The sequence below is a fragment of the Lepeophtheirus salmonis genome, chromosome 10 (genome assembly GCF_016086655.4).
Source record: "Lepeophtheirus salmonis chromosome 10, UVic_Lsal_1.4, whole genome shotgun sequence".
Lineage (NCBI taxonomy): Eukaryota > Metazoa > Arthropoda > Copepoda > Siphonostomatoida > Caligidae > Lepeophtheirus > Lepeophtheirus salmonis.
Window position 1 is genome coordinate 17,832,944 of NC_052140.2, and position 18,641 is coordinate 17,851,584.

Below are 18,641 nucleotides of genomic sequence, written 5' to 3' on the forward strand. Positions count from 1 at the left end.
AAAAACGTTAAGGCAACCCAAACTGATTGATAAACAATCGTATTAATCCCTATGAGAGAAACAATGAGACTAATTTATCAGTTGTTTTATATAAAAATGATGATATAGGGGTGTCTGTAAGATTTTTTTTTGGTTTGGAGGCTTGGTTCTTAATTTTTTTTAATCCATGTTTATTCGAAAAAAAAAAAAAAAAATTTTTTTTTTGAATTTTTTCTTCAAAAATTACCTTACAAATACAATATTTTTCGAAAAAAAATTCAAAAATCCACAGCTAATCACAAAAAATTAAATTCTACAGAAAAAAAAATCAAATAGAAATAACTTTTTTAAGAAAAAAAATTATATATATATATGGGGGGAGGGGCTACACCCCTCTATACCACCACCTGCAAACGCCCCTGCTATACAAATTTCGTGAAAGTGGGGCTAATGGGTTTGTTGGAACAGGTGCAACTGAGATATTTGAACATGAATAATCTTCTTTGTACTTACAAGTATTATTAGTAGAGTTGTATAGAATATGACCCTGGTTGTTCTATTTGACAATTTGAAGAGTGTTTTTTATTCCCGAACATGGTATGATTATTCTTTAGTTATTGAAGATAGAAAATCTAAAGTAATCACAGGTGATAAAATAGTGATGAAAATCCGGTGCATTTTTTTATCTCCCCGTTTCTTTTTAATTGGTTATATGAAGAATAAACTTTCTTATCTTAAACTGTTGTAATTATCATTTAACTCCTGAGTAGTCAACTTCCTTTTCCACTACATTCAATTATATTCAAAGCCTGATCCAACCTCAAGATGGAGAGTGACTTTAAAGGATCTGTTGCAGAGCTATAATTTTAAGTCCTTGTTGGACTCAGACTTTGAACTGAGGATCATTGATCAGAGCAATTTCTGGCTATTTCGTTGCTAGATACAGAATGTGATTTGTATTTTATTTCTTTTCTCTCATTGCAGTTTGCAGCTAATGTAATAAAATATCATCATAGCCAGGCTTGTAAGCGTTCCACTATTTTGGCGTTTCGTTCATCTTTTTTTTCGTCCAGCGTTCAGCCATTATTTTCTTTCCGTTCAGCGTTCCAATCATAAGCCAGTACCAGGATTGTACAGTATACATACATACACTAGAGCGCTCGTTAAATGAAACGGTACATTTTGTGAGGGATAAAAAAAGTCGGATACTCCAAATGAGATTGCTAAATTAGAAGGAACGTAGAAAAACGAGAAAGTTTTCATGTATGTCTGGGGGGCAAAAGCTTTGTTTGTCTGAAATATCTATGGGAATTATAAAAAAAAAATCAATCAATCTAAAGTACTAAATAGATCTCTAACAATAACAATATTTTATTTTCACAGAAGTAGAATAGGCTATGTTCGTTATAATACATATCAATCTCCTCTTAATCCCATATGTAAATATAGAATAGATGGATTAAGTCATAATTAATTCAAAATCTTGTATATAACTTATAACTTAATAATTTTTCTCGAAATTGAACATGGAATACATTCTCTAGCAAATTGTAGTTCATTTCAATGAACAAATGATTCTGATTAATCCTTTGGAGGCTCCACAATCTGTACTTAAAGTAACCAAAATTCACAGCCACATTTTTAGAATTAGGAAATATTGTGGCAAAATGAAGTCAAGTAGATATAATGGAGGTTTTAAACTACAGATAATACTCTTGGGTATCAATTCATCCCAAAAATTTGAATTCCATGCCAATAATTGACCGTAATATTTCTTTGTAATATTGCTTATTATTTTAAAAATATAAATGATTGAGCCTTTGAATATATAGTTCGTGTATTTTTTTTTAACGTACCCAACATGTAGGTGACATTCAAAAAATATATTGCAGCCAAGATTAATAGAAATACTATTACCAAAGATGTTCAAAATGCTATCCACTGCTATGCTAAATAAAATGAAATCGAAAATTAACCTGGTAACTCTGACAATTTATTTTTTATTTTTTAGAGAAAAGCAGTTTAACACTAATCCTACTCCATATACATATATTAGTAAAACCATTAGCTGGAATTACTTTGAAGTCGATCCTAAACTCTGATTGGTATAAAGTACATATGGGGATCATAAATAACTAATTGTAAACATTTTTCCAGTTTAATTCCACTCATAACATACATATAGTGAGCTTTTTAATTGAAGGAAACATAAATAAATTCAAATACAGACTATGTACCGGTAGTTGCATAAATACGCGGACTAATTTTTAAACGCATATATCTCGAAGTTCTGTGACCGGAAATAAAGAATTCCAGTACAAGTAACTCGGTAAATCTTTTGGCTTTATTTTTGTTTTTCTTACTCGCATCAAACAAAGTCGTTTACGATGAATGACAAGGCCAAACGTCATATGGTTGCCACTCTCCTCCGCGCCGGTAGGTCTGTCAAGAAGATCATCAAAGAGACTAGACTATCCAGGACTACTGTGTTCAAGGTCCAGAAGCTTGTCAAGGAGGGAAAAGATTTGAAAGACCTGTCCATACCTCTGGAATGACTCAGGATTGGCTCGCTGCCAACATGCCATTTTGAAACAAAAACATTTGGCCACCTCAATCACCTGATTTGAATCCCCTTGACTATAGTGTGTTGTGGCAAATTGAGAAGAAGGCCTGTGCTACCTGCCACCTGAATTTGGACTCATTGAAGGCCAGCGTCAATAAGCAATGGACAGCCATGGAAGACCATTACATCATCAATGTGTGCAAGGCCTTCCGCGGGCGCTTGGAGGATGTCATAGCAGCTGATGGCGGTTATATTCAGTAATTATATTACATTTTATACCAGAATAAATTCTTTGTTATATAATTCTAAAAAAAAAATACGTCATACGAATTTTATTACACATTTCATTATTTGCCACAAATAGTCCGCGTATTTATGCAACTACTGGCATAAGGATTGCTTGAAACAAACAACTTTTAGGATTAAATGCCGTTCAAAACTTTCTTAGTATGTAATTGTTATGTAATGATTTAATAAAACTAAAGTATCTTAAAACTAATACTTCGTTAATATTGAAATAGAATCGATAACAAATTTAAGATTATGAATCAAATTTAACAAGTGGACCAAGGGATAATTATCTTTCTCTTGCCATATGTGTGATGCTGTTGGCTTCATTGACTAAATTTAAATTTATTTCTACCAATAAAGTCGACGCGTCTAGAAGAGCATGCACTATCAATTTTTTTTTGTTACTTTTCAATGTTGTGAAGCAAGACAACTTTGAAAAGGAATTGAGATATGTGCTTGTAGAAGATGAAATCTCTGTATTTGAATTACAACTCGAGACAATTTTCTCAAGTATCACAAGCTTGGCATGCAAAAATAACCATCATGAACAATTCTTCTATATTGATAAGGACAACAGTTTTACCATCGCATACATGTTACTAAAAACTTTAATGAGTACCATCTCCTCTGTTTTTGGTTTTGATATATTGTTGAAGTATAAAAGTTACTCTTCTTTCAAAATCATCTTCTTTATTTTTGAGGGTACTTAGAACTGTTATAAACTGTTCAAGCTTTGATTCAATTGTCTAGAGAATCTTTTCTGTTAAAACTGTTAAAATGTATAATTGTGATGAAAATTTCCGTGTTTGACTAAAAATTAAATAGAAATGATGTGGAATTAAAAAATAAAATTATTTTTATTACTCTATAGTCTTCCTTTATGTAAGATAGAATAATACAAAAATGTTTCTATTTTTATAAAATATAACGTATTCATTTTAAAACTTGTGTACCTAGAATTCCAATATTAATTTTCTTATGATGAATTCTAACACGTTTTAAACAAAATATTATGCATCTAACAAGAACAAATAAAAATAACAATTATATTTAATTTTCTGACATTAAATAACATTCAATTTTATTATATACTGTATATATATTAATTTTAATTCTTTTTTGCCGATAATGAAAGAGAAAAAGTCCAGATTTATGACGGGGCTTTTAGAATTTTATCATGTGGTCTTTGTGATTTTGTGAGCCTAGCTTTTAGAAAATTTGAATTTCAACATCATAATAAAAGTTGTATTCAAGATAATAATTTGAAACTTAATTCAAAGAATATAGTTGAACCAAGTCCTGATGCTTTTAATATTATGTCAGATATGAGCATGATGCATGTCTCCTGAAATTTCTCAGTCCATATTGATAGTCATCCAAATCTTGTAAAATTTATGGAACTTTATACTGGTAAAGCCCTTGCTTCTTGCTATATCATAGCTACTCCCAAGTCAATGGGATCCCAAAGTAAATTACTGTTGTCAAAGATTAAGAAAGAACTTGTAGGAACAATTATATTCTTATCTTAAACGAAACTATGATATCTCTGGAGTACAAATTTAGTTTCTTAATTCTGATGAACGAAAACGATTGATTACTACGTCGAACACTTCAATTCAGTCTCAATGGTATGGATGAAAACAGCGATACAATCAATAAATCAACAACAATAACGTTATCCATTCATGGCATTAAACCTCTGTACTGAAAAAATTTATACGCACATCTTAAATGTGTACTGATGAATGATGCGACTACAAATTTTCGTCGAGGTTATCATCAATAAAACCTACATAGTACAATCAATATAAGAAATCAAATATTAAGATATAATACTACACTATCTACCTATATTCATAATTCTCAGAAGTTATTATGTACCTTTATTATATATCCTCCTCATATTTCATAAATAATTATGAATTACTCTTTCTAAATAGTAAATGTAAATATAATTAAGGAAAAGAGTAAAGTTCTATTAGATCCAATATTCAGAGCTGTATTTGAGTCTATCTTTTCAGTGTTCAGGTAAAGTGTGAGTCCTCATGTTTCGGGTCTTTCTGGTTCTGAGTCCAAATCATGATGCTTTCGGTAGATGCGCAAATAAATAATATCTAGATTTACCTATAGTCACGTATAAAGCAAGAAAAATATTGAACTGAAATATTTACTGATGAATTAGGCCGCTACTTTTTCGTCGAGGTGATCATCAATAAAACCTACATAGTACAATCAAAATAAGAAAGCAAATATGAAGATATATTTAAATATTATACTCGTATCTAGCTATATTCATAATTCCCATTAATTATTTTGCATCTTCATCTAGATCCTCTTCATATTTCATAGAAAAATTAAATCCCTCATTCAATATGAACCTAAAGAAAAGAGTAAACATCCAATTCTCATAGCTGTATTTGAATCCAATTATTTAGTATTCAGATCAAGTTACGAGTACAATTTCTCATGCTTCGAGTCCATAAAAATAAGTAATATCTGGATCTACCTGTAGTCTTGAATAAGGTAGGATATGCTTTCCTAAAAGTTATTCCATAATATTTGACAACACTAATTTACTTAGGGACTCCTTTGAGTTTATATCAAATAATGATGACAGCTTTGGTAAATAAAAAATTAAGGCAGGGAGCAGCTGCTAAAATTCGCGCCCTCTTAAATAATAGCTTTTTGAACATCTTTGAATATTACCAAGGACTCCCATAAGTACTACAGGAGTCCTTGCTATTACCCTTGATTACAGCCAGTTAAGTTAAACATATTATCTAACTCAAATATCCTCTGTATGGAAGTACTTTATATCCATACAAAAATGTTGTGTGCATTTTTGTTTGTTATTTTTGGCTGCAAAGTACTCTTGAAATAATTAGGAAAGTGAGAATGTGTTTGATTGAGTACAAGATAAATGAAATTATTATTGTGTAAAAGGAACATAAATAATAATTATGTACTTTTTATAGTAGTTAATTCACATTCACATGAATATTAATATCAGGGGGGTCTGCAGGGGAGGAGGCTATAGGTCCCTCCCCAAATTCAAAAATTGCCCCTGAATTTGCATAGTCATGTTTCTAGGATGCTTATACCGTGGACAACTAAACCCCTTCTGAAATTAATATGATCTATTGGAACGGAACGCTAACATCTCATTTATAGTGTTCAGCGTTCAAAAAAAAAAAAAAAAAAAAAAAAAAAAAAAAAAAAAAAATCCGTTTTGTTCATTGTTCATGGAATGTGCGTTCAAATTTATCTTCTGTTCACAAACTTCATCTTAGCCTATCTGTTTTCCTCCCAAACATTCCACAATTGTTAGGATTATAACGTTCATTTTTGGTTTCTTATATTTTTACTTAACAGCTGAGCATGTTTGACGCATCAGTGGTTATAACTTTGATCAATTTTGGACTATGAATTGAGGATCGATATTTGAGTAATTCCAGCATATATACCCTTGCTATATTAGGAGTGGGATTCATGTTTCATAGCTGTTCACATCTAATCCTATCAAACGCCATGACAACTAATCTGCAATTCTCTCAATCATTCTTCAAATTATCAAGGTGACCACGTACAGATATTTATTTAAAAGTAAATATTGTATAAAAAAGTATATTATAAAAATAGCCAAAAATTACAAAAAAACTAAAAAATAGTCTATTGGATTGACACTTGATGTAATCTATCGAAAATAACTTTCATTGCTTCCCATAATTCTTCCCCACTATCCTTAATTTGACTTGGAGGTAAATCAAAGCCATAATATCCTCCTTGTCTCAACTCAACTGTGTATACATAAGTTGATCCCAAAACACCGGCATACCAATCATCTGATGCTCCAGCAGCAGGATCTAAAATATATAATGTAATAGTGACTTAGCGAAATTCATATTTTCCAGGCTTGGAAATTCAGTTTATTTTTAAACGCCTAAGGATCTGAATAAATAATTTTTTTTTGGATTTCCATTCATTTCTTTTATAATTGTTCTCCAAATATATCTTTTATTCGGGGAACAAAGCAAAAACTAAATGACGAAATGAATACCTTATGATTATTTTTAGTTAAATTTAATTATCTATGTTGATACTTGGTTGTTCATCAGGGATGCTGAGAGTCTAATGAACCGGTAGTGATTAAAATTGTGTGTATTTTGGGAATGGTAAAAAGAAAAAAAAAGAACATCTACATGGTAACCCTGATAATTTGAGAAATGTTTTGGAGGAGAGAAGCTACAATCAGCTGTGACAAAGGTGGAGGGAAAAGGAAATAAAAAATGAAATTGGACAAATTACTCCGATGTCGATCCCCAATTCCTCACGGTCTTTTATGATCACACACGAACATACAATCAGGTTTAGAATTTAATTGAATCTATTTAAGAAAAGAAGTTCAATACTCGGAAATAAAATAATAATGACAATGGCTAAGGAAAAAAATTCTTTTTTCAGATTAGCAATCATAAAAAACATGCCAGCTAAAAAATACACACCCTTTAAATCACTATGAATTACTCTATACTTAACTACGCAAACGAATTCAGAACCCTTTTAATTGAATTAACAAGTAGAATTCTGTAAAGAAAGGAAAACATTGCATTCGTCAAATCTTTGAGTAATGTCATCTGTGGCAAGATATTAAGAGACAAGTTATATCAGTAGGCATGAAAATATTGTCTAAATTGCAGTGAGTGTAAAAACCACTCCTTTGAGAGACGACATATCACTATAAACTATTAAATAGATATTGTTTTGATGAAAAAAGATTGAAAAACATGTCCAATCTTACAAATATAGGAGACGGAGTACATATATCTCCCTGTCGTCAAGTTGGCCTGGCGTTATAGAAAAATTCACGACTCTTATACTTAGATTTGTGATATGCATACGTCAAAGTATACGTTTCGCAAGGAATACAGTTTTTTCGTAGCTAACTAAACTTGGACTAAAAAGGATCACGTTGTCGTCGTTTTGTTTTTAAAACAATGAACGGAAAGAAATGAACGAATTAATGCGTCATTGGATTATCAGTAAAAATGTGAACGGTTCGAAGCCTTATACTGTCGAAGCTCGACCTAAAACTATGAATTCATCATTTCTTTGGTCGAATTGAGAAATTTTCTCTGTAAAATATTATTCTCCATCATCTATTCATCCTTAGTAATAAATACCAGCAATGATAAATGACACCAAATAAGAGGAAAGGTAGTAACAAAATCTTTGTATAATGACTTACAAAAATCAGCTGCATTGATCACTTCGAATCCTGCATAATGGACTTCGTTTAATGCATCCACAGCCTTCTCTGCGAGTTCTACCTAAAAATAAATAAAATATATTAACTAAAATTGTTAATAAATTGCTATTTTTCCAAATGAAAATGAATCCTACAAGCTCATCGTAATTATCAGGATATGCGTTGTAGGCGTATCCGTAGGGTACCAACCATAAATTTGCAGCGCTATGAAGAGACAAGCTCATTAATGGAGTGGGCTGTAACTTTTCCACATATTGACGAATAGCATCGGTTTCAGGTTCAGAGAATGGTTTTAATCCAGGGAAGATATTAGTACATGGATCATCACTTACACCAGACTCTACATATTATACGAAACATGCTATAAATATTATAAAACAAACTACAGAATATAACTACCATGCCAATGGAAGGCCCAATTTCTGTTAGGATCAGCACCTCTGCAATCAGATCCTTGATTCCTGCTTCTTGTTTTTCGCCACAAACGTTCCTATTTAAAAAAAAAAAATATATATACAGTAATATTATAGATAAATCATAAGAGGAAACATTATATCTCACATGTTCTCTACTAAATTCGTAGCCATCGGGGTTAACGGAAGGCATGATGTGGAAATTGAATTGGTCGAGATACTGAGCATTTTCAGGGTCTTCTAGAAGACTATGAATAATATATGTGCCCATAGCAGGTGCAATCCATTCACGTGCATGAATTCCAGCCTCAATGAAGATATTGGGAGCATTAGGTCCAGCCTTCAGAATCTTGATGACCTTTAAGTCTCTACCTTCGTAGGATTTTCCATAGGTTTCTACTTCGACAAAGTCGTTATCAGCTTCAAGCTCATGCAAATAAGCAAAGATCTGGAGCAAGAAAAAGTGAGTTAGGGGTGAAAATCAAACTTATTTGTGTCTCTTACGTCATCTGAACTGTAGTAGTTTTCAAAATCAATGGACCTGGATGAAGTCTTGAGTTTTCTTAAAACATTTTGAACGGTGGAAGCTCTTTGATTAGTACTATTGGAATAATTTTACAATTAGTCATGGAACGAGTAATGATAGTCATAAATACAGTCAAAGAAATCCCATAGCATAATTGGGATGGGGTAACTTCCCGTGAGGAGGATATGTAATCTGAGATTGCTTATTTCTATCCTTCCGAGGCTTCTATCTCTGCATAAATATGTTAAAATCTATGAACTTACATTTCCACATCCTCAATCAAAAGAGTAGAGGCAATGGATTGCTCTTTCAAGAATTTTTCGAATTCAGAAACGTGTCCTGGAGCAACCATCACTTTAGCATAAGAGCCAACTCGTGGAGAGACCCAGAAGTCATAGATTCCTTCATCTGCGGATTCGATGAATTTGATCAATTCAATGGTTTTTGCTTGGGAATGAATATCTTCGGTTTGTAATACTTTGTATCTATTCCAAGATAATGATTAGTTATAGCCAGAGTAAAGGAAATAATTTTGTTTCTTACCCATTGTAGTTGCAGTTTGCAAGCGCAAATAAAAGTGTTAAACAAGCCAGTTTGGGCCACATAATGGAAACTAATGCTCTAACTGAATTCCTTCGTCCTTTTTAAAGGACTCAAATCTATTTTTAATTCCTGATAAGCATTACAAAACGATCAATTATCGTAAGATTAATATTTCTACAATTTACATAATGATAAACTCAATTTTAAGAGATTTTTATATTACATATGTGTGCTTGTTTGAGCTTATTTGAATACTTGTGGTAGTACCCGACATTGTCCAGAGTAATAGGGTGTTGGCTAAAAGATAAATTTTGCTATGAAGATAACTCCCCAACACATTCTTGGTTTAATTAAAATCATGTTTTTACATGAAATAACAATTGTTAAACAAACATTCTACCATTCAAAAGATACACTAGGGAACATAAATTAAACTGTTGTAAAAGTTCGATCATGGCCATGACAAACATGCCAGGGACCTACCCCCTTAACTTTTGCTCCTCCTTCCGTGTCTGGACACTAGGCATGAATTATGATTGATTAGCTATAGCTAACGGGACCCTTGAATTTATGTATGAGTAAAATCTTTTGTGTGCAAGTCAATTGAAAAAGAAAGAAATTATGTGAATTTTTAATCTTGATAAAATTAATTACTTTATATTTATTGAAAATTACTCAATGAAGTTGAAAGAGAAATACGTTTGAAAGCCAATCCTTTTACAAGTGATTATAAATTTCGCTTAAAAAAAAGTTTTATCGTATTTTTCTACAGAAGTCTTACTTCAAATTTATACTTATTGTTTACTTTTGGTAGTACCCGGCATTGCCAGGAGTAAGTAGGTCCCAGCTAAAGTACAAATTCTTCTTTAATAATATAGAAGATAGCTCCCGAAGAAATCCTCTTCGTTACTCTCCCTTTTTCATGAGCTCACTCCCATGTAACTACTCAACACTTTTATCAATTCATATGACGTGTTCCCTCCTCAAGATTAAAAGAATAATAATAAGAGTTTGAAAAAAATAATTAATAGGTTGGGATAACTGATGTGTACTTTAGACATAGAGAGAAAACAAAAATCATTTTAAAATAACAGTGTATTTATTTAATTCAAATGTTAACTTTTACCGATAATGTATATGAATTATGATTAATGATAAAAATTCAGTGTAGAATAGGCCGGTTAAAAAAAGAAACCGAAAATCAACATGGTAACCCTGACATTTGAAGGAATGTTTTGGAGGAGAGAAGGAATAATGCTCATGAGTTTTCTTTACATCAGCTAGAACCAGGTGTGACAAGAGATGAAGGAAAATAGGATACAAACAAGAACATTTTCTAGAATTACTCCGATGTTGATCCCTAATTCTGCAATCAGTCCAAATAGGAATTACAATTATAAATTTCCAACGAATCCTTAGGGTTACGCTCCTTCTTTTATGAACACACACGAGTGTTCAATCAGGTTTGGAATAGAATTGAATCTATTTAGAAATTTTTTTCATTTTTCAGACAACCAATTCGAAAGAAACGGGCCAGATAAAAAATACAGCAGATATGAGATTACCATAAGACCAATTAAACAATGTAAAATGTAATCTTATAATATATAATTTTATTCTTTTCAATTTCTCACACGTGTTCTCCATATCAAATAATACAATACAGTATAATAGTAATACTGAGAGATGCTCTCTGATGTCAGAGCGTCGTAAGATTAGAGATGAGGAAATAGCTCACGAGCCGAGCTCTGAACGTCTATCCTCAAACCCCCTTTCGAGCCCTGAGTCAATTTGAAGGGGTAAATTTAATTGGAGCGAATCTTAATCTTTTAGGTCGTCGTAGGTTCGAAGGCTTGCCAGCTTGGCTGTTATCCTTGAGGGTTCATTCACAGTGAGGGATTTTAATTATGTCCTCGTGACTTTTGAGGATCCGGATGAAGCGTTGGTTTCTAAATAGCGTTCTGCTCGATGGAAGGAGGAGAAGATTTTCTCTATCTTGTTTCTTGCCTTGAACGGTGGCTGTCCGATCCCAGATTTTAGATGTTGAATCCTGGATCCAGACTTTGGAGCCAGTAGTGATGGGTTTGAGCTGATTTGCTGTCTTGTCGTAGTGGTTCCTTGTGTAATCATGCTGCTTGGCGATACGGCGATCATGTTCATTGAGGTGGACCTGTCAATCCTCGGCAAGTGATAGGCTGTGAAAAGGGAGTCTTGATGGCATTGTTCCTCTAAAGACGATTTGGGATGCGGACAGTGAACTATGTCGAAGTGGTGTGCTTTTCAATTCGAGTAGCCCCTCCTGAAATTCTTTAGATTCTGTGTAAGGGGCAGACCCTTAATTGACTAAATGGCGGATTCTACTAGTCTTTTAGATTGAGGGAAGTGTGGGGATGATAGTCTATGAACGATGCCCCAACGAGCGAAGAAGTTTTGTTTTTCTGCTGCTGTGAATTGAAGTGGCTGCTGATATGGAACTTAGATGTTGGAGCTACCGGGAATTTGTGGACGAGAAGGAAGTTGGAGTATCAGTCGACTATTGTCAAATAATGCTTGCCTCTGACTTAAAAAAAATCGGTTGCAATCTCCTGGAAAATATATGTAGGGGCAGGGTCTGATTTCTGAGGTTCCTTGGGTAGGCTTGATCGTCGACTTTGGTTGTGTATATCTGCTGTAATTCCAGCAATTTCTTCCAAGATCGAATCACGTGCAATGCCCTCGAGGGTGATGGGGTCACACTCGATTTGAGATATATCTTAGTTGTTAAGAGTGTCTAGGAGATTTGCTTTTATTGTATGGATTGATCCATACATATCATGGGTGAAGTCATTGTCCCCTTAGGTGGCTTATCCACAGGTGAGCAGCCATACGATTGTCCTTGCCTCTCTTCCAAACGGTTTTGTAGTGTAAAGGGTCAAATAACTCTCGAGACTCTGAATTCTTGTGTTGTCTACGGCGTCATGTATCTTTTTGTTGATGATTGTGACGAAACGCTGGTGGTCTGTGATGAGCGTCAATTCCAGTAGCCCAAAAAGATAGCTATGCCATTTGCATAGTGACCAGACAGCAGAGAGCAACTCTAGCTCAACCATAGTTTAGCGTACCGTTGGCTCCATGACGAAGCGGCTACCACACTCAATAAGTTTAAAGACATCTTGTTCGTCTTTTTGAAGTTCTGAGGTGATCCTCTGTCCAGATGTATGGATTCTTCGGGCTGAAGAGTGGGCGGAGGGGCATGAATTTTGCTTGGACTGTGTCTGAACATCCTGCTAATTGCTCGACCAATACTAAGAAGGAACGGAATTCTGAGATGTTCTTCAGTCTCTGAAATTGAGCAATGGCTTTTATTTTTTCTGGGTCAGCTTGGATGTCTTGGCTTGTCACTCTAAAGCAAGCAAATTTGACTTCTGTTTGACCATAGTGGAACTTTTAGGGATTGAGAGTAATTCCAGTATCTCTACAGCGGCGGAGGAGTTTCCTCACGTTCTTTTCGTGAAGGTGCATAGAACTATCGTATAGAATGATATCATCGACAACCTCTTCAGCCTTTTCCATGTTACATATGTTCTAATATTTTATATGTAAGATTTAACTTTTGAATTTCTAAAATTTTTTGGGAATAACTATGGATTTTTGAATTTTTTTTGTTAACGTCTGTAGATTTTGAATTCCTTTGTTTTAAAGTAAATTTTCTGTGAATAGCTAAGGATTTTTAAAATTTCTCTCCAACAATTGAATATTCGACATTTTTTTGTTTAAAATTTAACAATTTAAATTTTTTTCGGAAAAAATTTATTTTTAGTCACAAGCTATATAAAAATTTGAAATCTTTTTTAAAAATTTTTTTCTAAAAAAATTACTTCTTCCTACACAGCAATAAATTTTTGAAATTTTTTCCCCAAAAATTTCATATTTAGAATTAATTTTTGGATTTTTATTCCAAAAGATCTAATATTTGAATTTTTTTTTTCAAAAAGTTTAATTTTTATTTCAATTTTGAACTTTTAAACAAAAAAAACCCAAAAACAAATCCTCCCAATATAATCCTGCAGGTGACTCTCAAAATGTATTGGCAAAGTGGAGTAAAATTTTCATATCATAGCTATATTATCAAAATGAAATGAATAATTTTGTGTATTTGTTCATCAACCTTCTTGTGTAAATATTACGTCAATGCAAATGATTTGAAAATTCCAGGAACGTACTGTACATCAACAAAGGAATTGGAATTTTCCATCGATATTACTTGAATAAATTTACTCTGGATGTCAATTTGTAGCAGGTGGCACATCCAATTGACGTCACTATAAAAAGAATGCGTGACCGGTAATTTTGCCTCGAGCAGTTTTTGCTGTATGACATATTCGACGCCTTTATATGTTTTTATATTATTGGTTCGAACTTTACCGTTGTATGTCGATCAGATTGATTATATTTCTAGGGGAAGAAGAAAAAGGAAAATAATGATGAATTCATAATGAGTTCCAAGACTATCTTAATTGGAGTACAAGCTCCAATCACACAACCTGTGGTCGTGTAAAACATCATTTCTGATGAGAAATTTCTGTTGGTCAACTCACATGAACTTTGATCAATGATAAAGCTGTAATATTTGTCGTAGTTGTAATTTTAATTCAACACCACGTCGTATTTTAAGAACTCTTCCATTTTAGGATAATATTTGAAATTCCAAAAAAAATACTGGATATACTGAATGTATACAATTCAAAATCAACGAGTAACAGCACTGTCTATAAAATTCATTAATCAATGATTAAGTCAATCATTTTGATATTATAATCCTTTTTTATTCTTCTACTAGCTATATAATTAATCTGATTGAGATACAAAACTAAAGTTCTAACTGATAATATAAAAACATAAAAATGAGGAAAAATTTCATGCAGCAAATTCTCCTTGAGGCAAAATTATGAGCGACAAATATGTAGGGGGCAAAAATGTTGGACGTAAAATTAACTAGAGCCCAAAAAATGATAGGAATTCGAATTAACATGGAAATTTTATAAATACATATATCAAAAAAAAAAAATTCTACAAAACATATAGACAAACCACATCATTGAATGCCTAAAAAGACATAAAACTAAAATATAACCATTTTTGAATAATAATTTTTCTTTATTTTATTATTTACATATCAAGATTATTCAGTGAAATGAAAATAAAGAGAAAGATTTTTATTTTTTGTGCAGAAATATTACAAAAATCCAGTTATTCCAATTTTTTTTTTTTTTTTTGATAAATATTACCAAATTCAACAGCTGTTTACAAAAAAATAAAAACTTCTGAAAAACAATTTTAGAAATTAAATTCTTTGAAAATAAAATTTAAGTGTTTTGTGCTGAGCGCGAATAAAATTGGCTATACTTTGCATTTTGGCCACCATCTCGACAATGAATAACCGATTTTAGTCAATTGAAGCTCATTTGAACACTAATTTTCAATGGATTATTGTGTTAAAAAATCTTGAGACATAGTTCTCAAATGAGGCTTGACACTATCAAAGTCGGAGTTACAGCTTGCTGCGTTGCAGTGTATGTGGTACAAACTTATGATTGGAACGTGGAACGGAAATATTGGTTGCAAGATGAATGTTGAACGATTTTTTTTCTTGAACAGAATGCCAAAATAGTGGAACGCTTACAAGCCTGATGACCCTAAATAATATATTATTGTCCTTGACAATTGTGAAGCATATTAATATGATATTAAAGATTAGAATTATTTTCTTATTTATCAATTGTAAATAATAGTATAATGTAAATATGTATTTACTTGCTTGCTTAATTGATTTTCGATTATATTTTTATTTTTTATTAATTGTTTAACCTTATAACATATATGATAATTGATTAATTTACACTTATTACGATCAGGGCTGCGGAGTTGGAAATTTATTAACGACTCAGGCAACAAAAACTATTATAATTAATGTAAGCAAAACTAATTTATAATTTAAGGCTTATATTGAGTATTTGTAAAGTTATTTTATAAATGGTTATAAATTATACGTATTAATTCCTATTAATTTATGGAACTTACTAAGTTAAATAATTTATAAATCTACTTCACAAATTTCAAACATGCTCTTTAGTAGATGGGATCACAATTCCCAAGCACGTCTAAAGTTTAAATTATTATATTGGGTAGAGGATACCCACTAGCCGTGTTAGTTCATTAATTAGACTAGTAAATAGTCAATATTATCAGAGAAAAGTGTAACATTGCAGTGAACATGTTGTGTGTATTGTCGTTCCTCGGTTCCAAGTTCATAAATTATTTTACAAAACTTATGAGTGTAGTAGCAATAGATGGATTGTGATCCATTTCATTTCTTGTTTCTTGTATAGCTATAAATTAAATCTATATTTAAAGTATATAGACTCAAATGAATCAATAGTACTTATATTGGCTAAAAAGCATATCATTAAAAAATATCTACTGGATTCCATGACGGCCATTTTATGTATCGATCCTGCAGCCCTGATAACAATTGTGTACATATATACTTCTAAATATCTAGATATGTAGTAAAAACAAAAGATTTTTGTTGACTACTCTCATTAACAAAAGGTTTATTAAAAAGTATCTATGCATTGTTTCAAGGCATCAAAGTCTAAAAAAAATAATAAGCAAATTGCTAACTTTTCTTTTTTTGTGTTCGTTTTCTTATTTAATATTTTTATACCTAAACAAATAAAAATCATGTCTTCAACAAAAGAATCTAAAAGAATATTATCATTAATTATAGCATTTAAAACTTATGGCTTAATACCTATATTTTTTTTAGAAATTTTGGACCTTGTATGGGCTGCAAATTATCATTTTGATCGTTCTATACATATTTCCTTCAAATTTTCAAGTGCATGACAGAACAAATAGTTTCTGAACTAAATAATAATATTCGAAAAGATATAAAAATAACTTATATTAAAATCAAAAATAAAGAGTGAAAAAGTACTTAAAAATTGAATAGTGGGAATTATAATGATGATTTATTTCATTTTGAATATTGATGATGCTCTATAACCTTTATATAAATTTCACTTGTCTAATTGTATTGTACAACATTGTTATTATTAATATTTTATAAATTCACTCAAAACAGTCATATTTAGATAAAAATAAGATAAAAAGATAAGAATTCTGCATACAGTATCTCCTCTCGTACACTTTATCTTCCTTTAAGGTAAGTACTCATGGCTATTGTAAATCTTGTGTATCTTTTAGCTGCCCCGGTTTTTTTTGTTTTTTTTGAATTAGTAATCTAAAAATGAATTTTCTTTCCAGTTAGGGAATACTGAAATTCTTATAATTATACCAGTGTGCAAAAGGAAAATTATAAAAAGATTCTACTTAGGTATGTTGTTTTGAAGAGTGCACATGAGGAAGTTGTAAGCCATTGTCCAAAATGATAGGTAAGAAACATAAAAAGCATAATCCAATATTATTTCATACCCTTATAACTCATATTTTCTTATTTCAGATAGAATGATTTTCTGTTGTCCTAGCTGCAGGGCTGGTTTTCCCAAGTTAAAGAAAAAAAAAACAAAAAAACTTGAAGATTCAAAGAGCAAAAGTCTTTTTCTCCATAAATTTTCTAGAGATCCTGAGCTTTGAAGCAGTGAATTATAGCAATTAGAATTGAAAATTAGGAGCCAAACCCTAATTCAAGAATTTGTAGTAAGCATTTTTCGTAGAAAAAATGTATAAGTGATAGAATTCAAATTCTTTTCAAAACCTAAAACGTAGACCTATCCATAAGAAAACTCAAAGCAACAACACCAACAACATTTCCCGATGTTCTAGGGTTCCAGAAAGTTCCTGAATACTGACTAAATTACCTTCTTCAACTTATAGCTAATGTCTTTGAAAGTATTTAAACATTTTTTTAGGTTATTTTGTGTATACTAAACTGGAAACACAAATATTAATATACTATTTATTAGGATTCGTTGATAGCTCATAAACTTTACAACTATGATTACTATTAATAATTTTTTTTTAAAGAAGTGAATGAGATAAAAGTCGTCCTAAACTGGCTTTACCTTTTAAATTATGCAATTAAACTTTTGAAAGACTCTTTTAATGATCAAGAATGGCATTTCCCTAACTATCTTGGATTCATTACTGAACAGCTCCATTTATTCTACGGGAGTGTGAGCAGACGAATATTCTCGAAAATATTATTAGAATTTGTCACAGCTAATTGTAGCTGATTTCTTTAAATAAAAATCCTCAAATTGACAGGTTTACCATGTTAATTTTCTATTTCTTTTTTTTATCATTCTAATTCAATACATGATATCTTATACATACGATTACACCTAAATACATATAATGCATTCAATAGTGAACAATTTTTACCTGTGATGTAGGGTACCATTTTTTGGTTGCCTGAAGTGATTGTCTGAAATCATGTATTACCAGTGCTTTGCTGTTAGGACTAAGGAGGGTGTAATGAATAACGTTTCGAATTTTTTAATAATATAATACAATATTTTTGATTGTTCTACTTCCGATCTCCCTCTTAAGTCTGAACTAAAGATTATTCAATTCAACATCAGCTCTGGACGTAATTAATAAGTTCCAGAATGCCAACTAAAAAATAATTATTTGCTACAGTTTCCAATTTATACTATTAATGATTTAAAAAAATTATTCTAAGTACTAAGTAGTTTCTTTAGAGAGTCATAAGCATAAGGCAAATCAACAAAGAACCAAATTAAAAAAAAAAACTTAATTTAAAGAGAGCCCTTAACACTAGAAGGGCAGCCCTATTATATCACCTCAACAGGCCATGTGATGTCATTTTGATATCACCCCTATAAATTTTGTTATTTAAAAAATATATATGTAGTCTTATCTATTATTTTAATTATGTTTATCATAATTTGCAGCATTTAAAGAGCAAATAACAAAAATTCATAGTTGCCTCATTTGACGAATTGGTTACTTGTATGTACAATTTAATGAAGTACTGTAATTCATATAATTTCCACATGTATGGATGAAATAAAGAAAGACAAAAGTACATTTTGC

General features: G+C 31.5%; 1 protein-coding gene and 1 long non-coding RNA gene across 2 annotated transcripts; one reads left to right on the plus strand and one right to left on the minus strand.

The window, feature by feature from the left end:
• Positions 1-6,400: 6,400 nt before the first annotated feature.
• On the minus strand, positions 6,401-10,586 carry LOC121125250 (carboxypeptidase B). The gene is made up of 8 exons (XM_040720405.2): positions 9,582-10,586; positions 9,302-9,523; positions 9,017-9,113; positions 8,661-8,960; positions 8,499-8,589; positions 8,234-8,439; positions 8,079-8,160; positions 6,401-6,696 (listed from the first exon to the last, which is right to left on the minus strand). The coding sequence occupies exons 1-8, from the start codon at positions 9,641-9,643 to the stop codon at positions 6,503-6,505; spliced, it is 1,254 nt and encodes a 417-aa protein (XP_040576339.1). The 5' UTR covers positions 9,644-10,586; the 3' UTR covers positions 6,401-6,502.
• Positions 10,587-15,461: 4,875 nt separating this feature from the next.
• Positions 15,462-17,863, plus strand: LOC121125379 (uncharacterized). The gene is made up of 2 exons (XR_005866643.2): positions 15,462-17,017; positions 17,086-17,863. It is a non-coding gene; the product is annotated as an uncharacterized lncRNA (long non-coding RNA).
• The last annotated feature ends 778 nt before the right edge of the window (positions 17,864-18,641 follow it).